Here is a 20,307-nt window from a genome sequence, read left to right as displayed (position 1 = left end):
TCACGCGGCACCAACCAAATCCCCGCTTACTACGGGCTTGCAACGAGAGATAGCGAGCTGGAAACTTTCGCCAAACCTTCTCCAATCGATTCGAACGATTACACTCGCGTTAGCTTTTTACGAGCACGCGTCGTAAAGGCGCGTCGTAAATATCGCATAGGCGCGGTAGAAACGTTGCTGGCGGAGAACAACGGAGACAAGTCCGCGTGGAGATTCGCGTCCGACGCTGCGTCGTCCGTCGAAACGCTGCATCCGTACGCGCGAACAAAATTGCAACCGATCGGACGTCGATCGTTTTCAGTCAACGCAACGGCGAGATTTTGCGGGTTCGCACGCTTCGCGCTTTCAACGTACCATAGATTTACGAGAAACGCAGCGCGTTTGCGCTCGCACTCGTCCGTAACAACCGACTCCGCTAATCGTAAATGCCACCATTACGCGTTATCGAGGGTACGCGCGATCTCTCGTCGACTGACGGCGATTTTCATCGATCGAGGAAGACGCTCGACGACGAACACCGAATTCTGTGTTCTTCGTAATCGCGTATTTCTTTCGACGTCGTTGAACGTGTCAAGAAAATAATTTCTGTCGCGTTGAACGGCCACGCCACTTCGACTCTGCAATCAACGCGTTAAGTCGTTAACCGTGCAGTTCCTGGACGACAAACTCGTATAATCGTGGAATCAAAGGTAGCGAGGACAAGTCGATCTCGGTTGGACACGTTTCGTTCGTGACAGAAACGAACGAATTCGACGTTCGTTGAATTATCGGCTGTTCGACGATCGGAATGGCGCGTGTCGATTCATTGGTATTATTCACGAGAGCCTAGTATTATGGCTAAAAAATTCATTATACATAACATTTCATCAGTCATGAGAACATACAACGATAATGAATTTTTTACGTAGTTTCGGCTTAGTTTGTAAAGTAACATTATAAATAAACTGTAGATGTTTATTCGAGTTCTTAGAAACGCAACCGAGGCATTAGATTCCAAGTAGAGATTTGTTTTTGTTCGTCCTTGTACGTTACACGTATCTCGTAAGTTTGCGTACAGTCGAGTTTCTCACAAGATCCGCGTTTTAGCCATAACTTGATCAACCATAAAACCGAAACCGCACGACCCTTGGAAAAATGGAAAAATACGTGACCGAATATAAATTCGCAGAATTTTCATTTCCATCGCTGATTTTACGGTATACGACGTTAAGTTGTACTTTGTATTTTCTACAGGATGATTTGGTAACTGGTGGTACTACAAGCGGAAGGGGGGGGGTGATTCTACGCGAAAAAAGAAGTCGAAAATATAGAATACAAATTTTTCGTTCGAGGCTTCGTTTTCGAGAAGATCGACTATGAATTTTCGCTCGGTACGCGTGCACTTTGTCGCGTCTCGTTATACCGGATCTCACTGTCTCGATGGAAAAATTAAAAAAAAAAAAAAATTTTTTTTATTCTATATTTTCGACTTCTTTTTTCGCGTAGAATCACCCCCTTTCCGCTCGTACCACCAGTTGCCAACCACCCTGTATAAATACGCCATATTATACAACGATCTTCGTTCAAACCTTGTTCGAACGTTAACGTTCAACTCTTTTAGGTGTGAAGATACGAGCGTGCTCGTGTGTACTTTTCCATACAACCGAACGGACTGTTAAAACGCGCGTGGAACACACAGGCGAAAAAAACGAAACTCGCTGGTTTGCGGCAAGTCTGATTAAAAAATGACCCGTTCTTTAATGTTGGCTCGTATAGTATAAAATCGAAACACAGGCTGCGATCGTCCTTTGTAAAGGCACGGACAGACATTACACACGTTGCGAGCAGTGCGCATTCGCGCACCTTCGTGCGTACAGACGAAACGTACGTGCAAGTGCTATTTGCGCGTTCGATGCACGTTTTCACCGTGTCGCTGTACGCGTATGCGTGTCATCGCGCGAAGCGACGCGCGTCATTACACGCTAACCACGCACTGTCTTTCGTTCTCTCATTGTCCGTCGTTGGACAAAGAAAAGAAGATCGCGTGTCGTAATTTTGGCAAGTCCGTCGTTCTTTTCGCGTTGCTGTGTTTCTATCGTTGTTGTCCTTCGCGTTTTCCCGTTCCTATCGTTCGCGAAGAGGAAGATGGAATACGAGAGAGTCTCGGCGACTCGATTACCTCGTCTCGGTGGAGAAGTTCCAAATTTTTTCGCTTTCACGGCCATGCGTTTAATTTACGTTTCGCGGCGAAGCAAGTGGCGAGGAAGAAAGTTGCGGGACGTATCTTAAAATTCAGTGACGGGCATAATTAAACGAACGTTGCGTAATATCTGGCAAACCAGTGGTGTATTATTGTATTAATTTATAAAAAGTGTGTTTAATTATTCAGATCGTTATAACTCTCTGACCGGTGGCAGGCGAATCTACTCCAAAAAGCAGCGCCGTCGTACCGCGATGCAATTAAAGTCAAATGTAAACTGATAGGGACGCTGTTACACGAAACTTCGAGGTAATGATTACGCGAACCGTTGTAATTTATTACCGCGTATGTTCGTTATTCTCAATTGTAACGTAATTCGGTAATACGGCCTAATTGCGGTCTTAATAAGACCGAGTCTGCTACTGTCTTCCACGTGATTTCCACCTCTTTTCTCTTCTCTTCTATTCTCTTCTCTTCTCTTCTCTTTTGCTATCGTATTTTCAAAAGCGGCGAGCGCAAAGCGAGAATTCATTTTTCCACGTTCGTGTAGCGGCCGAAACACGCTATGTCCTTGCTCGGTCCGTACCGAAACCGGTTCATCGAGCATATTTATATCGCCAACGTTTCTTATTTCGTGCGCTGTATCGCAGCGTTAACAGATAAGGCGATCGTCTAAACAGAGGATAACTCGAACGAACGGTACACCCGAACGTATGCAACGGTTAAACATTTCCGTTGTAAATACCTTTTCGCAATTTGTTTCGCGTTCGATAAGCAGGATGACTCATCGAACGCTCGTTATCGCGTTCCTTGCCAAATGGAGCTCGATACGTTTCTCATTAACGCTGGAAAATGCCGCTTTCCTACGTTTCGCTTTTTTTTTTCTTTTTTTCCTTTTAACATTTTCTCCTGAAATTACGAGGATACAGCGATCCGCTGAGAACAGGCAGTTTGGAGAAATTGGCTAACGACAATCGGCGAAACTACACGTATCCTCGTAGTTGTTTGTGTTTCGTTTGGCCGATGCGTCGACGACGAGCTTTTCCACGGATATTATTCGTCGCGTTAGAAAGTTTGACAAGTTTACGCTTAAAGAACACGGTTTACCAATACAGTGCGACTCGGATCTTTTAAACGCTCCTTATTCGAACCTCCGACGTGTACAAGACGTTGAACTGGAAGCGTATTATTTAGCGGAAATTTAGCATGCGGCATGAACGGCTATCTAAAGTATATAATAAGCCTTAAAAGTAGTGGCACTGTATATCGAAGCTTATTAATATAATGAATATAATTGGCTGTTTAAACAATTTTATCACTTCTTCTAGAAAATGTATACTTGCACCGAATATCCTCTATACTTCCATACTTCAAACTACCATACCATTTCTTTCTGTTTACCGTGTTAATTAAAATTTCAAAATATTTTAGAGATCATCGGCTATCGTGCGTATTCGTAACGAGTTTCTACGAGTGCGGGAATACGTTTGCGCATAACCGTAATTCCTTTAATCGAGGTCCTATCGTAGGTAAAAACGGAGAAGAAGAAGAAGAAGGACGAGACGGAGGATGTGTCAGGCACCGTGAAAGCACTGCGAGTTCTCGGTGTTTACGAGCATTTCTCAAATGTTGCGACCCGCGTTGCTTACATCGACTTTGTCGAGACGAAAAGGTCGAAAGAGCGAAAACCGTGGAGGAGCCGGAGAAGCCCGAAACGCGGCGAACGCGCACGACGTATTCTCTGCTTCGACATCAGCGTGCTGCACCTATGCGTGGATGATTATCGAAAGAAGAGAAGAAGGGGAAATAGTGGTAGTAGTAGTAGTAGTGGTAGTAGTAGTAGTAACAGTAGTAGTTGTAGTAGTAGTAGTAGTAGTAGTTGTACTGGTAGTAGTAGAAGTAGAAGTAGAAGAAGAAGAAAAGTAAGGAAAAAAAAAGAAACTGTTCGGCGGGTTGGTACGCGAAGGAAACCGTAGGTAATCGAGCGAGCAGAAACGCTGACGCAGATAAGGGAAACCCTTACGACCGCTTCTAGTGCGGCAGCTATTTACGAGCGGTCTCGGTCTGCTCCGATGGAAGAGCCAAGGTGTTCGCGCTGGTCACCGGATCGCAAATCCGAAAATTCCGTGGCTCTGGCAAATTTTCATCCCTTTACTTTATTCTCCGTGTCCCAGAATCGTGTTCTCTCGACACCCTTCCAATTAACCCTAGCTGCATCCTTCCCGATCATTTTCCACCAAATCGTTAGTTTCTCGTGGGTAGACATTTCTCCAAGTCGAACACGGCAGAATCGTTATTGATAAGCGAGACTTCTCGTTTCGATCGACGAACTCGTGACGAAATCAGTCGTATCCAAGATTAGACTATCTTCGAGAAAGCAATAAGAGAATGGCTTTTATTTTAGATATAATCGTAACGGAACGTAAATGTCCGCGGTTTAATTACGAATCTCTCGGTTACATGCCGATTATTCCTCTAAAACGTAGAAAATTCGACCGAGACGTAACAAATTCGAGGATCGTGGCAGGTTCGCTCGTGCTTTTCGTACAGTTCGTGTGATTCGTCACGCCGTAAAACCTTTTCGTAGACACTGAAATGGCGATAAAATTTTGCTAAAATCTAGAGATGCGCAACGTCGCGACGTAATTTATTCGGCATTCGATTCGCGATTTCCAAGCCGTCGACCGAACTTGTTAACGAAATTATGTAACGGAAGAAGCTTCGACGTATCGAGCGTTGGCGAATCCGCGGATTCTTTTTCGATTCCACTTCCTTTCGACCGTCGAATGCGTAATCGCCGCTCGAGTTTTTGCGATTCTCGAGTTCGCGAAGGTTACTCGTAAAATTCACGCACGTCGTTACGCGCTTTCCGTCGAGGATGCCAAGGTTGCCGCGAAATCGCGTACAACGCGTAACTCGGTTGCCAACAGAATCGCCGGATCGTTCGAATTTCTCGCTCGTTCGTTACGTTGTGCCCGCACCGTGTCAAGAAAACGGAGACGGAACGGTTCTTGTTCTCCGAGCTTTCTCGTCGATACGCGCTGCTGCCGTTGAACGAAAATACCAAAGACACGTATCGCCCCGAGAAATGTTCCTGTCGACCGAGTCCGCGACCCGTCTTTTTTTAACGAGTCCCACGATATTTCTTTTTCCTCCTTCTTCTTTCTTTTTTCGCAACCATCGCCGATACGGACCTCGTGCATCGCTCAAGTTGGTCGATTTTGCAGGACTCGAGAGAAAAAGTTCTAATCCGGCAACGTTGGCCTCCGAGCGAGAACAGACCGGTACAGCTTGATAAAAATAAATTTGCGCCCGGAATAATCACGGAGCTCCCTAGAGATCCGTATGGTCGGTGTCTTAGGTGCTGTTTGGCGTAGCGAGACCGATACGTAGCGCGTTATGCGTTGTGCGTGGCACCCGATGCGTAGTGCGTTCCGATCGCGGAGAAGTCGTTTTTCCTCCATAACGGCCGGAACATCCGCGTCACAGCGAATCGCCGAAAATCTGCTGCAACGGACGACGGCTATTCGCGTTCCGAGTGTTCGCCGCTTTCGAAGCTATGGCAAAGCAAACGCTCCGATCGAAGATGTTTCGCGCGACTTCTCAAACGGACGCAAAATCGATCCTCTAGGTCTGTCATTGCTCGATCTTCTTGGCGACGCGGTTTCCCTTCGTCATCGATCGTGTACGATACGATGCTTTTTCGAGCGGAGGACCGGCCACCACGGCGACATCGCTGTCGTCGTCGTCGTCGTCGTCGTCGTCGTCGTCGTCGTCGTCGTCGTCGTCGTCGTTCTATCTTCCGTTCTACGGAACGAGTCACTCGAACGGGTCCTCGACTTTTGAAAAGACGCGTATCACGAACGTTGTGGAACGCGTTGCACGAACGAACAACCGGTGGAAGAGGAGAGAGGCGGAGAGCGGGAAAGACGCGTGTTACGAAACCATAGCCTGCGAGAACCGAAGGAGGAGAAGAGGAGAGCAGAGCCCGTTCGACGAGCTCTCTTCGTGCGGCCGTTTGTGTTCTATCCTCCTCCTCCTCCTCCTCCTCCTCGTCCTCCTCCGCCGCCGCCGCCGCCGCCGCCTCCTCGTTCTCCTCTTCCTCCTCCTACCTTCCCTCCTGCCGCCCCCGCCACCCGTCCCCTTGTGCCCCGCGTCCTCCTCGGCCGTCTCTTCTTCCGTTCCCTCACCTCCTTCCCTCCTTCCCGTCTTTCGCATCCACCTTCCTACTTTTCCTTCTCTCGCTCGTTTATTCCCTCTCCGCCTCTTTCTTCCTCTTTTGCCGCGTTACTCGCTTCTCTCCTTTCCGTCTCCTACCCTCCTTCCTACCTCCGGCTCGCCGTTTCCACCTCGACGTTTGCTTCGGGCTAAAATAAAAACGCGAGGGAGATAACCGTGTGCGAGACGCGAGAGAAAGGAGAAGAGTGACGGAACAAGGAAGAGGGAGGCAGAGAGAGAGGAACGGCCGAACGCGTACACGTACGGAGAAGAAAAGAAAGAACGGACAGAGTGTAAAGGCGCGAAGGAGTGGAGAGTAAAATGATCGGCGCGAAGGGAAGGAAGAGACGACGGAGCCGGAGAGGAAGGTAACGCGGACGAACCGAGCATACTCGAAGGAAGAAGAACGAACAGAAGAAGCGCGAGGCGAGGAAGAAAAAAGAAAAGAAAAAAAGGAGCAACGGACGCGCGAGGAAGCAGAGGAGAACCAGTCGAGACACGGGGTTAGGGTTTCGCGTCGCTCGGAATGCGATTTACGCGCGTTAACTCTAAAAGTCATGCACGTCTCGTCCTTACGTTCCTTTTTCTCCCCCTTTCCTCTTCCTCCGCTTGTCCTTTTATTCTGGTCCACTAGGCGGGAAACGATCTAACCGATCGGCCGCCACGCTCTCCTCCTCTTTCAAAACGCATGCCGAGTGTTTTTCCGCGTTTCGACTACGTGCCGCGAATATCCGAGACTCGGCCGTGAACGAGACGTACTCGCCATTCCATCGCGATTTCCCGAAATCGCGAATTCTCGACAGACGCGCGCGACAATCAGCCGCGTCGATCACGACTGCTGCGTCGTTCGTGTAATAACGCTCCCAGGTAATTAGAATCCTAGTCCGTCGAAGAATAATTGCCGTGATTGCGCCAGCCTCGATGCTAGCGATCGAGTTAGCCAAGACTGGGCTGCGACGCTAGGTTCCGCGCGAGCTGTAACAGCGGACGTTCCGACCAATTCCAAAATCAAAATGCACAACTACTCGAAAGAATACGCGAAAGGATCCCGACTACAGCTCCGCTAGTCCAACGCCGATAACAACGAATCGAGGATCGGCAAGACTCAGTTAGCGACGTTGTACAGTCATCGAAGTTGCGACGCCAAGTCCAAAGTGGTCAAACTCTCCGTAGAACTTTAAACTCTGACTCGTCACGCGTCACGTATTTACGCTATTTGCATAGAACGCGTCGACCGTCTCCTGTTCGTCGTTCACGGTTCCAGCCTTATTCGTTCTCTACCTCCAGCCGACTCTTCGAACCTCCGATCGCGCGTGAATGCGACAACCTTGGTCGCGTATCCTTATCGCGGTGCTACCCTGGACGCGGTGCACGAGCAAGCTTTGACCGAACGTGTCCGTGTAAAGTTCGTCCTTGGTTGGCACGTTCCAATCGTTCGTTACACTCGGGGGAGGAGGACGCTTCGCTTTTTTTCTAAGAGAAACGTTAAACGGTGTTAAATTACCGTAGCAAAGAATACGGCTTTGTCGAAGCCGATTCTCGGATACCTGGCTCTCGTAGGCCATTCATGTATTCCGAACTTATGGAATACATGAATAACTTGGACGAGAGCGACCGGCAGCGAGTCGAAGGAAGTGAGCGGACAACGAAGAAAGAGAAGGCAGACCACTGATCCGAGAAGGAGGCTCGATCTTATCGATAAGGTCGATTTTTATCGGTGAAACACGATTTATCCGCGACACGTGACCGCGTTCGCGTTCTCTCTACTCTTGTTGCTCGCGTCCGAGGAGCGTAGGTGGCAGCGATGAAATCGTTTACCATATCTTTCTCGCGTTATCCACGCCAAAACACGTCCTTCGGCCACGTGGCTTCGTTTACCTTCGTATCTTTCGATTGTTGCCGTGCCGAGACCGCGACCGCGACCACGACCGCGATCGCGCGTTCGCACCACCGACTCGCAATTTCCTCGTCGTTCCTTCCCTTCGATCCTCCGTAGATACGAACAACGATAATCTGCCAGATCTACGTTACGCGGAGCTCGCAGCAACCAGTGCAAGTCCGATCGACTCTGCCGGGTTAGACACACGGACTTTGATCTCACACGCGTTTTCCGCTGTAGTATGGACGCTATTAGTAGATTGCGGTTATCGGTTGATTTACGTTTACGGGAGAAATCCTGCTGTTCTTCTCGCTTCTTTATCGAGTTTCTATCCGATACTTGCACCACACGGGTATTTGGAAATTATCCGTATCTTAATAATATCCGTTGATATCGGATCGCATGTAGCTCGACAGAGTGGAAAAAAACAGCAGGACTAGAAACGTATCGAAAAAAAAAAAAAAAAAACATACACATACAGACCGGAAGCAAAGTGTCCTCTATAAAACTTATAGAGGAAGTCGCTCTACTTAGCTTTGGATTATCTCTTTGGAAAGGTTCGAGAAAATAGGAATTCGACAAAAAAAATTCGCCACTTAATCGTTAACTGATACGCGATTGTATTTGCGTGAGCGAAGCAAACGGAATATTCCTTTTACCTCTGCCTCGTCGTTCCTAGTCCTGTTTTCCACTGCGCGTAGTAGCGTTCGATACTATACCGTTCGTCGCTTGGAAGGCACTCGAAAGGAATGCAGATCCGATTGGTCGTTTATCATAAACTCGATGCAATAATAAAAAACACGCGTATCGCTAAAAGTTTCGCATCTACAAAGTTTTTACGCATCTACAAACTCTCAGAGTTTTGTTTCTAAAGGCATCAAAATTCATAAACACGCTGCTTGCCAGAGAATTCGGTGCTCGATGGGTTTCGTTAAACGAACACGCGCGTCGTTTCACGCGTCATCTTCCGAACGGCGAACGACGTTTCGTTCGAGGCGACGCGCGTGTTCGTGCATCGGACGAAGCGAAGGGATCAAATGGATATCGGCGACTCGCGATCGTATCGAAGAATAGCGCGATGGAGAGGCGAGGAAAGTTGGCGAGGAATTTGCCGGGAAACGGCTAGAGATAGCAGATACCGGTCGAAGCAGAGAATCTAGTAGCCTTGACCTATTGGCGGCCTCGCGTCTGGTCCAAACTTCTCGCGGTTTCGCTTCGCTCCTGTTCGATTCGATTCGGTTTGATTCTCCAGAAGCCGCATCAAACGCGTTTATCGGTGTCCGTTTCCGGGCCGGACACAGCCGCTGCAAGAAACTTCTTCCTCGCAAGGAAAAAAGAAACCGCACGGCTATCGGCGACTATGTTCACACGATGCGATCACCGACGGATTTAGCTACGCGTTTCGTCTTTTTTCCTTTTCTTTTTTTCTTTTCCTTTTTCTTTTTTTTTTTTTTTTTTTTTCTCCGATCGAGGAAAACGCTCGCTCGACTCGCGCGTTGCCTTCCACTCGGTTATCGTCGCGACATCGATCACGGTACGCAGACCATGGTGGGAACTTCAACGACGAGATACCTCAAACAAATTGTACGGTTTAAGGAACGAGGGCACGACCGGACCTTGCGCAACGAATACAAATGCTACCCTGTCCCTTCGTGGCGCGTGACGAAATTCATAAAAAGCCTGAGAGGTCGGGAACCAAGGGTGGAACCGCGGCCATGAGACGGAGAGACAGGGACGGAGAGAGAGAGAGAGGAGACGCTCCTATCGACGACAACGCGATAACGCGTTCGTGGGAAAGGCTGTGACGAAATTGAAGGATTCGCACGGTGCGACAGAGACCAAGTCAAGTCGTCGTCAAGGAATCGGAGATTTTCGAGCCACGATCCTTCCATCGTCTCGGTTTCAACTCGAACTTCTCGTTGGCGATCCGACGGCGACCGTGTTGGATCTTTCGACTTGTTCGCTTCTGTAGCGCTTTTGCTCGCGCTATCGTTGCTCCGTGACAACGGACGATCGCGATACGCGTTACTGCGAAGACAAAAAGTGAAATTTCACGTGGAAACGGGGAACGCTGGTCTGTGTCGCTGTGTCGTCACCGTCGGAACGCGGATTCGGCCTCCGATTCTCAACGGAGATCGGTGCGAAAGCCTTCTAGACGCGTGGTTGATACGTTTCGCGGTTAAAACGGTAGGCGAGCGTAACAAAAGTAAAGACAGCGAAAGGTTTCGCGTATATAGGAAACTTACAGTTTGTAGTGGTGCTGCATGTGATGAGCCAAATGCAGGTCGGCAGGATGTTGTTGAAGTTGCTGCTGCTGCTGTTGTTGCTGTTGTTGTTGCGGGTGCATAGCCTGATGATGATGTGTCTGCGGGGGATCCAGGCTAGAGGCACCCAAGAGGGTGGCGCTCTCCCTAAATAGCGTTGCCACCTGCATCCTGGCTGATTATCGGCCGCGTTTCCGAGCGAATAACCGCGTATTTGTCTGTCCGCGAACGAGTCACGTCCTTTCGAGATCCGATACCACTTGCACGGTATCACCGGTAGTGGTTGCCGACGGTTTTGCCAGTCTTTGAGAGCAGCACGCTTCCTGGCGTCGAAGAACGTCGGGATACTCGGGATCGCGAGGTTCGAGAGAAAGATTGGAAGGGTCGATAGACGGACAGGTAGACAGGTAGGCAGGCAGTCGGGTGGCGGACGGGTATGCGGGCAGGCAGGTACAGGCAGACAGGCAAGCAAGCGAGCAAGCAAGCGAGCAAGCAAACTGACAGACAGGACCGCTCTCCCCGACGGCTTCGCGGAGAGAACGCGAGCCGTCGGCAGGGTAACGCGAGTAGAAAGAACGCGCGCGATCCCGCGTGACTAATATGCTCGCACCAACACTCACTACTACGGCACTGTGTGTCACCCTGCGTTGAACGTAAACTGTCGTACCGTCGCGACGACGGGACCGACGGCGAGCCCGGTCGGTCGCCGACGACGGTCGCCGGCAAGGAGGCGAGACGGACGACGACGGATCCGGCGGCGGCGATGGCGGCGGCGATTGCCGCGTATTCGAGCGGATTCGATCGAGATTCAATCGAGTCCTCTCGTGCTGCTCGTCCTCCGGTTACCGCTCGTGATCCTCCTTACCACCATCGTCATCGTCCTCCAGGATATCCGACGGTCGGTCTCGGGAGCGCCTCGATCCTCCGTCGGGCAGCTGTTGACGTCGGCTCGGTGTATCCAAAGCCGAAGTGTTGCGAGGGCGAGAAAGAGAGAGGGAAAAACGAACCGCTGTCGTTAGCCGGACCCACGGTGTCCAGCTGTGTCGATACTTTTGGCTGCAGACCTTTTCGAGAGACGCTGCTCTCTCGCAGTTTTCACCCGTACGCGGCTACACGTGACCACCACAACTGCGATGGTTCAGCCAGCCGAGTATCCCTCTCGGCCGAAAACTTTCTTCTCTTCGAGTTTCTCCTGTTCCGCGTTGCCGGTTCTCGGTCGACCCTCTCGCGTCTCCTCTAGCGTCTCCTCTCGTTTGGTTTCGTCGTCTTCGACTCTCGTTTCTTCGCTCGCAATGCCACTGCACGGTTTGCGTTGCTCGGCCTCCTCAAGACGCGCCGACCAAAGAAAAGGCTACTCGACTCGATTCTCGCGACGGATCCGTTCCGTCCTCCACCATCTCTTTCGCTCCTCGTCCGTTTCCTCGCTCTCGCTTCTCTTGCTCGTTCGCTCGCGGCAAAGCGGTCTCGTCCGAGGGATTCGCGTTCGCTGCACCCACGCCCCGAACGATAAAGACGGCACAATGTTTTCTCTTTTTTTCCTGTCTTCCGCCTTTCTCTCTCGCTCGCTCGCTCGCTCTTTTTCTCCCTCTCTTGCCTCTTTCTCCGTTTCACTGGACGAGCGTCGATGGTTCGTTCGGTCGTCTCGCCAACCGGACGACTCGTCGCGTTATTTCGCTCTCGATAACGTAACGACGTGTACCGCTCCTAAACCTCGGTACGCTGCTCCACGATACGACACTCCACCGCGAACGCGCCTTCTCTTCGTCTCTTTTCTCTCCTTTGTCTTCGGTGTCCGACTCTATCCCGTCTCTATCTGCTTTCTCTATCCTTCGCTGTATACGCCTTGCTCCGTATTCGTTTCGACGAGAAGTCTACTGTCGCGTAAACATTCGTCCACGCACACCACGGATGTTGAAACCGCGGCAGCAAGAGTCGGCGCCGCACTGCTTGGCCGTGTCGCTGGTTCGGTCGCTCGAGCCGAGAGGTTCGTGCGTTTCCGACCTCCATCGACTACGTTCGGTCTCGCTCGGTTTCAGAGCCTCCCGCCGACCGCGTCGGCGGCGGCGGCGGCGGCGGCGACGACGACGACGACGACGGCAATGACGACGACGACGACGACGACTACGACGACGACGACGACGACGACGACGACGACTACGAAGACGACGACGACGAAGACGACGAAGACGACGACAACGACGACGACGACGACGAAGACGACGACAACGACGACTACGTTGCTGGTACCAGTAACGGTAGCAACGGCGATATCTGTGCCAGCGACGACGATTACGATCGTTGCTAGCAACGTCTGTAAAATTTCTACATTTGTCTCGTCCTCTTCTCGCCTCTCTCCCCTCTGTCGATCGTTTCTCTCTGTCAGGTGTAATAGACGCGTTCGCGTTCGCGTCCGCGTTAACCAACGCTAATCGATATTCGACGATCGACGATAAATCGAGTCACGCGACTTTGATTGGTCAAGAGGAATCGATCCTTGCTTCTCGCTGCAATTATTTGCCTTACTGAATTTCCAACGGTTCGCGGTTTCATCGTACAGACGTAGCCAAGAGAAAGAACGTATTTGGTCGAATCTGCGTGTATTCCGATACCGACGGCATTATACAAATTGCGCGACAACATCGCGATTGCCGGAATGTCGTAATCGAATCCTTCGAGACGAGTAACACGCCAGCTCGTGTCCTTTTCTCGACGCACCGATGGGCGCGACTCCTTTCGACGCAAAGCAACGACCTTTCGAAACTGCCGCGTACCATCGAACCAGTCGTGCTAATTGACCGCGACCTACCACCGCTATCTCGCTAAAGCGACCTCCGAATTCGCCTTCGAACTCGAAGAAATCGCGAGACGCATCGAACAGAGACGATGGCGCGAAACCGTTCGAGTTTTCAAGGAATCGCGACCTCGAATCTCGAAAGAGACGCGTCGACCCGCTACGCAGTTGCCACGAGTCTCGTAGATTCCGCGGGGAAAATCGATCGGCGTTATCGATCGAAAGGTCGCGCGGCTCGACCGGCCGTTGCGTTGGTTGGCCGATTTCCTGCCAGTCTAACTGGCTCGCTGGCCAAGAGCCTGGCCGCGGCGGCGGCGGCGGCGAGCCGTGCGCGCGGCTTGCGCTCCCAGCGTTTCACCGTAGCTGCATGCACGCGTCGAAACGCGGCTCGGTGCACGCGTGTCCGTGTAACGCGTGCAATCCATTCGACCGAGTCCGCCGTGAGGGTGTAGATCGGAGTGGGAAGGCGAACGCGAGCGCGACTATACGCGAACCCGTGTGGGTGAGAGAGCGCGCGCGAACCAGCGTATATCGCCGAGAGGCTGACTGCGAGACAGAGAGACAGAACGTTGGAGAAACCGAGATAGCTTCGACGTATATAAGGGCACGTACGCGTACACGTATGCACGACCGACTGCCATGGCGGTAGTGGTGTATGCGGTGACCCTGCCGCGATGTAGGTGGATGGGTTGCCAGGGCTGTACCGAGAAACCCTGTGTCGACGTCTCTCTCGGCCCCTCGAGAACCTCTATATCTTTCAACGAATTTGTTCGCTCGCGTCTCGATTCGAAATGTCCTGGAATTTCCATTTCGATCGCTTCGAACGATGCGAAGCGAGATGATCCATCCAACGGTTCATACGCCGATCTACGGTGAACCGTTTTCGATTCGGGGCAAGTGGCGCACGCTCCGATCGAAAGTCGCGCGATTTCGCGCAAACTCGAAACACCGTTGCTCGATTCGCCGTTTAAACGATTGACATCGAAACGAGAATCGAGTTTTACTGTTGTTTCTTGGAGAGAGGGCAAGCAAACGAATATTTAACGAGACGCGTAGTAACAGGTAGTAGAGAGAAGATAGACAGACGATCGTACCGGTTTACGAACGGAAACGAAACGAAACGAACGCTCGTTTCGCTTGGTAGATACGATAGGCGGCGATAGTTCGATCACGCGCCGATATCGCACGTGTGGCGCGCGCGATCTCTTTCGTCGATCGTCGCGGTAAAAATAATGTCAAAGTCAAACTCCTTAACACGCTCCTGTTTCGAGTAGCCGCTTCGTGTGTGTGTGTGCGCGCGTGCGATGGCCAATCGTACGTATATAGATACTAGCAGGTCGCAGCGTGAGCGCGAGCGCGACCGAGCGAAAGCAGCGGGGTCGAGGGTGGATTTCACGCAAAGCCGAGCGAGCGAGAGGGAACTCGTTGCGCGCCACTCGATGAAGCGAGAGACGAACAGATCGCGACCAAGCGGGAAACGCTCGTACAGACCGATCCTCGAAACAGAAAGAGAACTACCGCTGGGGAAACGAAAGGAGGCTCTCGCGCGCGCGATAGACAGAGAGAGAGCGCAACGCCTGCTGCGATCAACCCATCCTTCGCGTAGAAGGAGCGACGAAGAGAGAGTAAAAGAGTGGGACAGAGAGCAGGAGGGAAGGAAAAGACGATACCGTCGTCGAAGCTCACGCAAACACGCTCCTGGCCGAGCTCGCACACCGCTGCCTGCCAGACTCCCACCACGCGAACTTTCGGAAAAATCAATAGAATACAAGAAAAGCCCACGCTGCGCTAGGCGAGTGGAGCCCTCTCTTCCTCGTTCTTCCTTCTCTTTACAGCTCCCTTCTATTCTCTGCCTTCCTTCCTTCCTTCCTTCCTTCCTTCCTTCCTTCCTTCCTTCCTCCCTTCCTTCCTTTCCTCCTTCCCTTCTTCCTTCTTGCCTGCCTGCCTTCCTTCCGTGCTTCCTTCCTTCCCTCTGTTTCCCTTCTTCCTTTCGCCTCCGCGGTTCTCTGTTTGTACTCGCTTACTACTCGCCGGTCGCGTCCACCACGCAAACACGAAACGCTTGGCGATGCTCTGCGTCCGACCCAACAACCAAGATAAACGGTTTGCCTGAAAAAATCGCGAACGGAGAAAAAGCAGCTGACGGAGCCAGCCGCACGTGTGCGATCGACACGAATCTCAGATCGACCAAATTGTCCGCTCTACCGTGAGTTTGCACCGAGTTGCGCATTACCCGTATGAAACCTTCCCCGTCTCTCTGTCTCTCTCTCTCTCTCTCTCTCGCTCGCTCTGTCTCTGGCCCGCATTTTTCCACTTTTTTTGGAAACGAGACGTTCATAGAGACGTTGTTCCGTAGATTTTTCTTTAGTTTGGCGAAAAGTGCTTTTCCTACAGTTATATAGCATTTATGGTAGTAATAACGTAGATACGATGTAAATAAACAAGGCGAACTGAGTAATGCAAATTTGATATAAATGTAGTATAAGTGGGAATGGAGCAAGTAATTCGAAAACGATAGAAACGCGCAGCGTAGACAGCAGCGCGGAAGGCTTTCGATGGAGAGTGGAAGGAAGGAAGGCCGCATAGAGAGAGTGGAAGTTGGTTGGGCGAACGATCGCGCGGTGCATGGATCTCGATCCGTGTGCACCTTCTGCGATCCAAACGGAATCGTAGCCTACCTCGTACTAAACGGAACTGACCCAGCTTCGTGGCTTTGTACCCTTCGTTGATCCGTCTGTCTCTTTTTCTCTGCCAGTCAGTCGATCCCTCGCTCGCTCGCTCGCTCTCTCCCCTCTCTTTCGCTGCTTCTTTTCATCTTTGTCCGGTATTGCCGGTGCACGAGGCCTCTCTCTCTGTCCTTCGCCCCTTGACATTCTCCCACCGCCGACGAGACACCCTCGAGAAGTTTCAATTTATACTGAAAGTCGTCATGACCGAATCTACAAATACGTACACTCGCTCGCGTTCCTAGTCCATTCATATCAGCTGAGTGCACGTAAACGTTACCGTATCGTTCTTGGTCGTGATCGCGTACGAGCGGTTCGTCGAACCGCTCTGTATTTTCTGTCACGCTGTTCGCTGTGCCGACCGAAATCTCTTCTGCATCGCGACGAACAAGATTTTTCGAAAAACCTTGGGATCGTATCCTTGGCGCGTTAATCGACGTTTCGTGCGGTCCGAGCGAAAAAACCTCTCGCGTGAGATCGCTACGCGGATCCAGTCACGCGACATCGAGAATACCGTGCGGCTAAGAACGCTACGCAGGATCGCGTGCGCGAGATTCCCAAGCTTCGAGTATCTTTGAAAACACCTAACGATACGTTTGATCGTCACGGCACGGTGAACGGCGAACAGTGAACGGCGCGAGTCGACAACCGAGCCGACCATTCTATCTCGCTCTCCCTTGAGAATCGTTCGCCTTTCGTTTACATCGGCGAGCAAACCAACTCTAGTTCCAGCTTCTCACATTGTCGCCCTAGTCACCGTCTGTTTGCGTTACGAGGCAGACTGTGTAGAGTTTCGCGTGGTGAAATGTTCGCGCGCCATCCAAGCCACGATCGGAGAACCGTAGTCGAAGACTCGGGGCTCAACTTCGAGTCGGAGTCGCCGAATAGACAGGCAGAGGAGGAAAGGTGGGAGGTAGGCGACAATGTCGGTTAAGGAGGCCGAGAGGCCCGTTAAAGAATCGAGAACGCGGCCTCCAACGAGCCGACTGCGAGTGGACACGACCTGGCGGACAATAAAATAAGCGAATCAGCAGGTCGTTGTCGTAATTCTGGCTACGTCACTGGTACTACCCCTCTACACTCGACAGAGGGTCGTGTACCCTCGCGTAGAGGGGGATAACGGCGGCGGGAGAGTGGCGCGGAGCGGCGCACAGAGAGAGAGAGAGAGAGAGAGCGAGGGAGAGAGAGAGAGAGAGAGAGAGAGAGAGTGAGGAGAGGAGAGGAGAGGAGAGGAGAGGAGAACATGGGGTGAGAGGCGCGCACGGGGCTAGGCAGGAGGGACAGCGGTGGTGAGAGGAACGCGCGGAACGCTTTATGAATGAATGTTTCCACGCCAAGTGTGGCGAGAGAGCGAGAGAGGCCCCCGTGTGTCCCGCGTGTAAACACAATAATACCGACGTTTCCATTCATCAGGTCGACCCCGGCAAAGCATGCCGCGACCTCGAGAAATGCCTTTCGAGGCGCCACGTGGATCGCATACCCCTCCCTAACCCTCTACCCTACCCTCCGCCCTCTTCCTCTCCCTCTCTTTCTTTTTTGTTACCAACCCTCCGCGGTGCTGTTTCAAACGCGATTTCAATCTTTCCTGCTCGTTTCATCGCGCTATATCTTCTCCGTGCCATCGCCGTGGATCTCGGGCGCCGGCTCGCGCGCTCCATCCGTCCTGCTTTCTATCGTACCTGTGCCGAAATGCGTCGTCCTTCGGGGGAACGCGTTGCCGCGATCGATCTCACGCGATCTCACCAACGAAATTTCGAAGCCGAGAACCTGGAAATCCGCGGGAACGATGATCGAACGCGGCTAAAACATTCCCAGTTGTTACCCCGATGAAAGTTGCGCTTTCTAGTTCGAATTGTACGCGTGTTACAGGTCTTGGAGCGAACGAATCTACCCAGCAAGGATGCGTTGCAACGATGGGCGGGGAACAGCGTTTGGTCCATGGTATGCGCCATGGAACTGGGCTTGATATCAGACGCTTCCCGTAACAACGCGCCGTTCCACACGGTGTCGGATGAACGACCGTCCGTCCAGACTAACGCCACCGTTTCCAAGCCCTCGTTGCCCTTGGAAAATGACTGCGTCGGTGCCGCGAGTAAGACGACGAAGAGATCGAGATCGTCCACCAAGAGGAAACGAAAGTGCAAATCTCCATCTAGATCCAAAGCCAAACACTCGTCCATCGGGAAAGCGACAAAGAAGAGCAAGCACAAAGATAGAGGAGATGATTCGGCCACCGCGAACAACGACTCCAACACCGTAGATAAGTTTTGGAAGTCCCGAAAGGCGGGTCTCGACAGATCGGAGAAACGAACCAACCAAGAGTCCGAAAGTTCGCAACATCTTCTTCCTGACGAAGCTGGAAACCAGCACCACCATCGAGACTCCATCGTAGCTGAACGCGACGACGATGATAATTCGGCGAATCGATCGAATCACGCGGCAAACGGCCTCGCCATGCAAATTGACGTTCCGCAGACTCGTGCGTCCGATCAGCAGGTGTCTTACGAAAACGACGTGGCTAACTTCGTTTCACCGGACTATAATCGCACGGAGGAAAGCGATCTCTGTGTGATCACGGTGCAGATCTTGGAAACCAACGAACTCGACGCTTTTCAGACCTCAACGCTCGTCCTCGACGAGCAGAAGGAGCAAATGGTGGTCGACAACGACGAGGACGTCGTTGAACGTCGTTCCTCGAAAGAAGAATGTAACAACGAGGATACCTCGACGACGAACAACCACGTCGAAGATAACGCGTCGATGGCCGATCGAATGGAAACTGAGGATTCGTCGGAGCAACCACCGGAGAACGACATTGCCCTTGAACGGTTCGACCAAGCCGAATCGACGAGTTTCGACGATACGGATACGCTTCCTCTGGCGAAAAGAATCTCGTCCGAAAGTCGAGCGTCCAGCGAAGGCGAACGAAACAACGAAACGACCAAGCCGGTGAAAAGAGCGGCGAGAAACAAAGGATCCAGGTGGAGCGAAGAATATTACGAGGTCAGAAGGGTTACGCGAGGATCGATGAAAATCAGCAAGGATCTTTTCGTCGGCAAGCTGGTGTGGGGCTGTTGTTCGGGATGGTGGCCAGGCGAGAATTTCAAAACTATTTCTTTCTAACATGTCCTTTCGTTCGGTAGCTCGTACTCGAGCCTCGTACTCGCGAGTTTCCTATTCGATCGATTATCGGCAGACTGGAATCTAGCGATCGGCTTACCCGATCGAAAGTTTAAACGCGTGTATAAAGCTGGAATAGGATCACGGGAATGCGCGTGACGCGATGTGACGCGATGTGACGCGACGTGACGCGACGTGACGCGACGAGACGAGCGCAATCGATGTTGCAGCTATGTCCTAAGTAAACGTTTCTATGTGATATTACAGCGTTAATTATCGATGCCGACCATGTAGGAATGTTGTCCGAAGCAGGCAAATCATGGGTTTACTGGATTGGAGAAGCTCGTATATCATTAGTGAATATATCTTTCAATTTATTTATTTTTCCTTTTTTTTTTCTTTCTCTCTTTCTCTCTCTTCGTTCTTCTTACTCCCTTAACGGTCCAGAAAATTTAATCAAAGCCGACCAAAGACTCGTTAGTTGCACTTTGTCGAGAAATTAATCGAATATTAAATTACTCCGTGTGCTTGTAACGAATAAGTGGCTGCGATACAAACGTTATGAACTTGCCGAATAAGCCGGTGTGTAGTTTGATGAAACGCAAGGTATCAATTGCAACGTGACCGAACGAGACGTACGAGTCTGAGACTGTCAGAAACTGGACAGTTAAGGGGTAACGCTCACCGCGAGCAACGGATTTTTCAAAATTGCCAACTGACATATCGGCGTTTCGTTTTAGTTGAATGAAAAGACACAGATCGAACCGTTCTCGTGTAACCTCAAGAGCCGACTAGCGCATAATTCAAACGAAGCGCGAATGCGTGTCATCGACGCAACTATGCAGGTTTTCTTTTTCCATCTTTTTCTCCCATTTTTTCTCTCTCATATTTTATTACTTAGATACGAGTTTCGTTTCAGATGTTGCGGAAATTATTGGGCGGCACTTTAACCAAGCCTTACTTCACCTGGATCGAGAGAAATTTACCATTCACGATCGAAAGTAAGTGATCGAATACGTGGGTCGTGACCCCTGCAACCAATTATTCTTAGCTGATAGATTTTTCACGCTAACGAAACGGAGAACACGCGAGAAGAACGCATTTCTTTCGATCGAGAATTTTCATACCTC

At 51.2% G+C, this 20,307-nt stretch overlaps 2 protein-coding genes across 6 annotated transcripts in view; one reads left to right on the top strand and one right to left on the bottom strand.

The window, feature by feature from the left end:
- Tdg (Thymine DNA glycosylase) overlaps positions 1–12,540 on the bottom strand; it is a 53,671-nt gene extending 41,131 nt beyond the window's left edge. The window contains exon 1 of the mRNA XM_076619624.1: positions 10,523–12,540. Coding sequence (XP_076475739.1) covers positions 10,523–10,710 — 188 coding nt within the window. The 5' untranslated portion in view covers positions 10,711–12,540. The remainder of the gene's footprint in view (positions 1–10,522) is intronic.
- Dnmt3 (DNA methyltransferase 3) overlaps positions 1–20,307 on the top strand; it is a 61,552-nt gene that overhangs the window by 35,447 nt on the left and 5,798 nt on the right. The window contains exons 1-5 of one of the 5 annotated variants that reach the window (XM_076619623.1): positions 2,020–2,488; positions 17,927–19,151; positions 19,445–19,533; positions 19,918–20,022; positions 20,097–20,178. In XM_076619623.1, the coding sequence (XP_076475738.1) occupies positions 17,996–19,151; positions 19,445–19,533; positions 19,918–20,022; positions 20,097–20,178 (1,432 nt within the window). In that variant the 5' untranslated portion in view covers positions 2,020–2,488; positions 17,927–17,995. Of the gene's footprint in view, positions 1–2,019; positions 2,489–13,607; positions 16,971–17,926; positions 19,152–19,444; positions 19,534–19,917; positions 20,023–20,096; positions 20,179–20,307 lie in introns of those variants that run through there. The other 4 variants (XM_076619619.1, XM_076619621.1, XM_076619620.1 and 1 more) reach the window with 4 other exon arrangements.

Source organism: Bombus vancouverensis, chromosome 6 (genome assembly GCF_051014615.1).
Source record: "Bombus vancouverensis nearcticus chromosome 6, iyBomVanc1_principal, whole genome shotgun sequence".
Lineage (NCBI taxonomy): Eukaryota > Metazoa > Arthropoda > Insecta > Hymenoptera > Apidae > Bombus > Bombus vancouverensis.
This window is presented reverse-complemented; position numbering and strand designations above follow the sequence as displayed.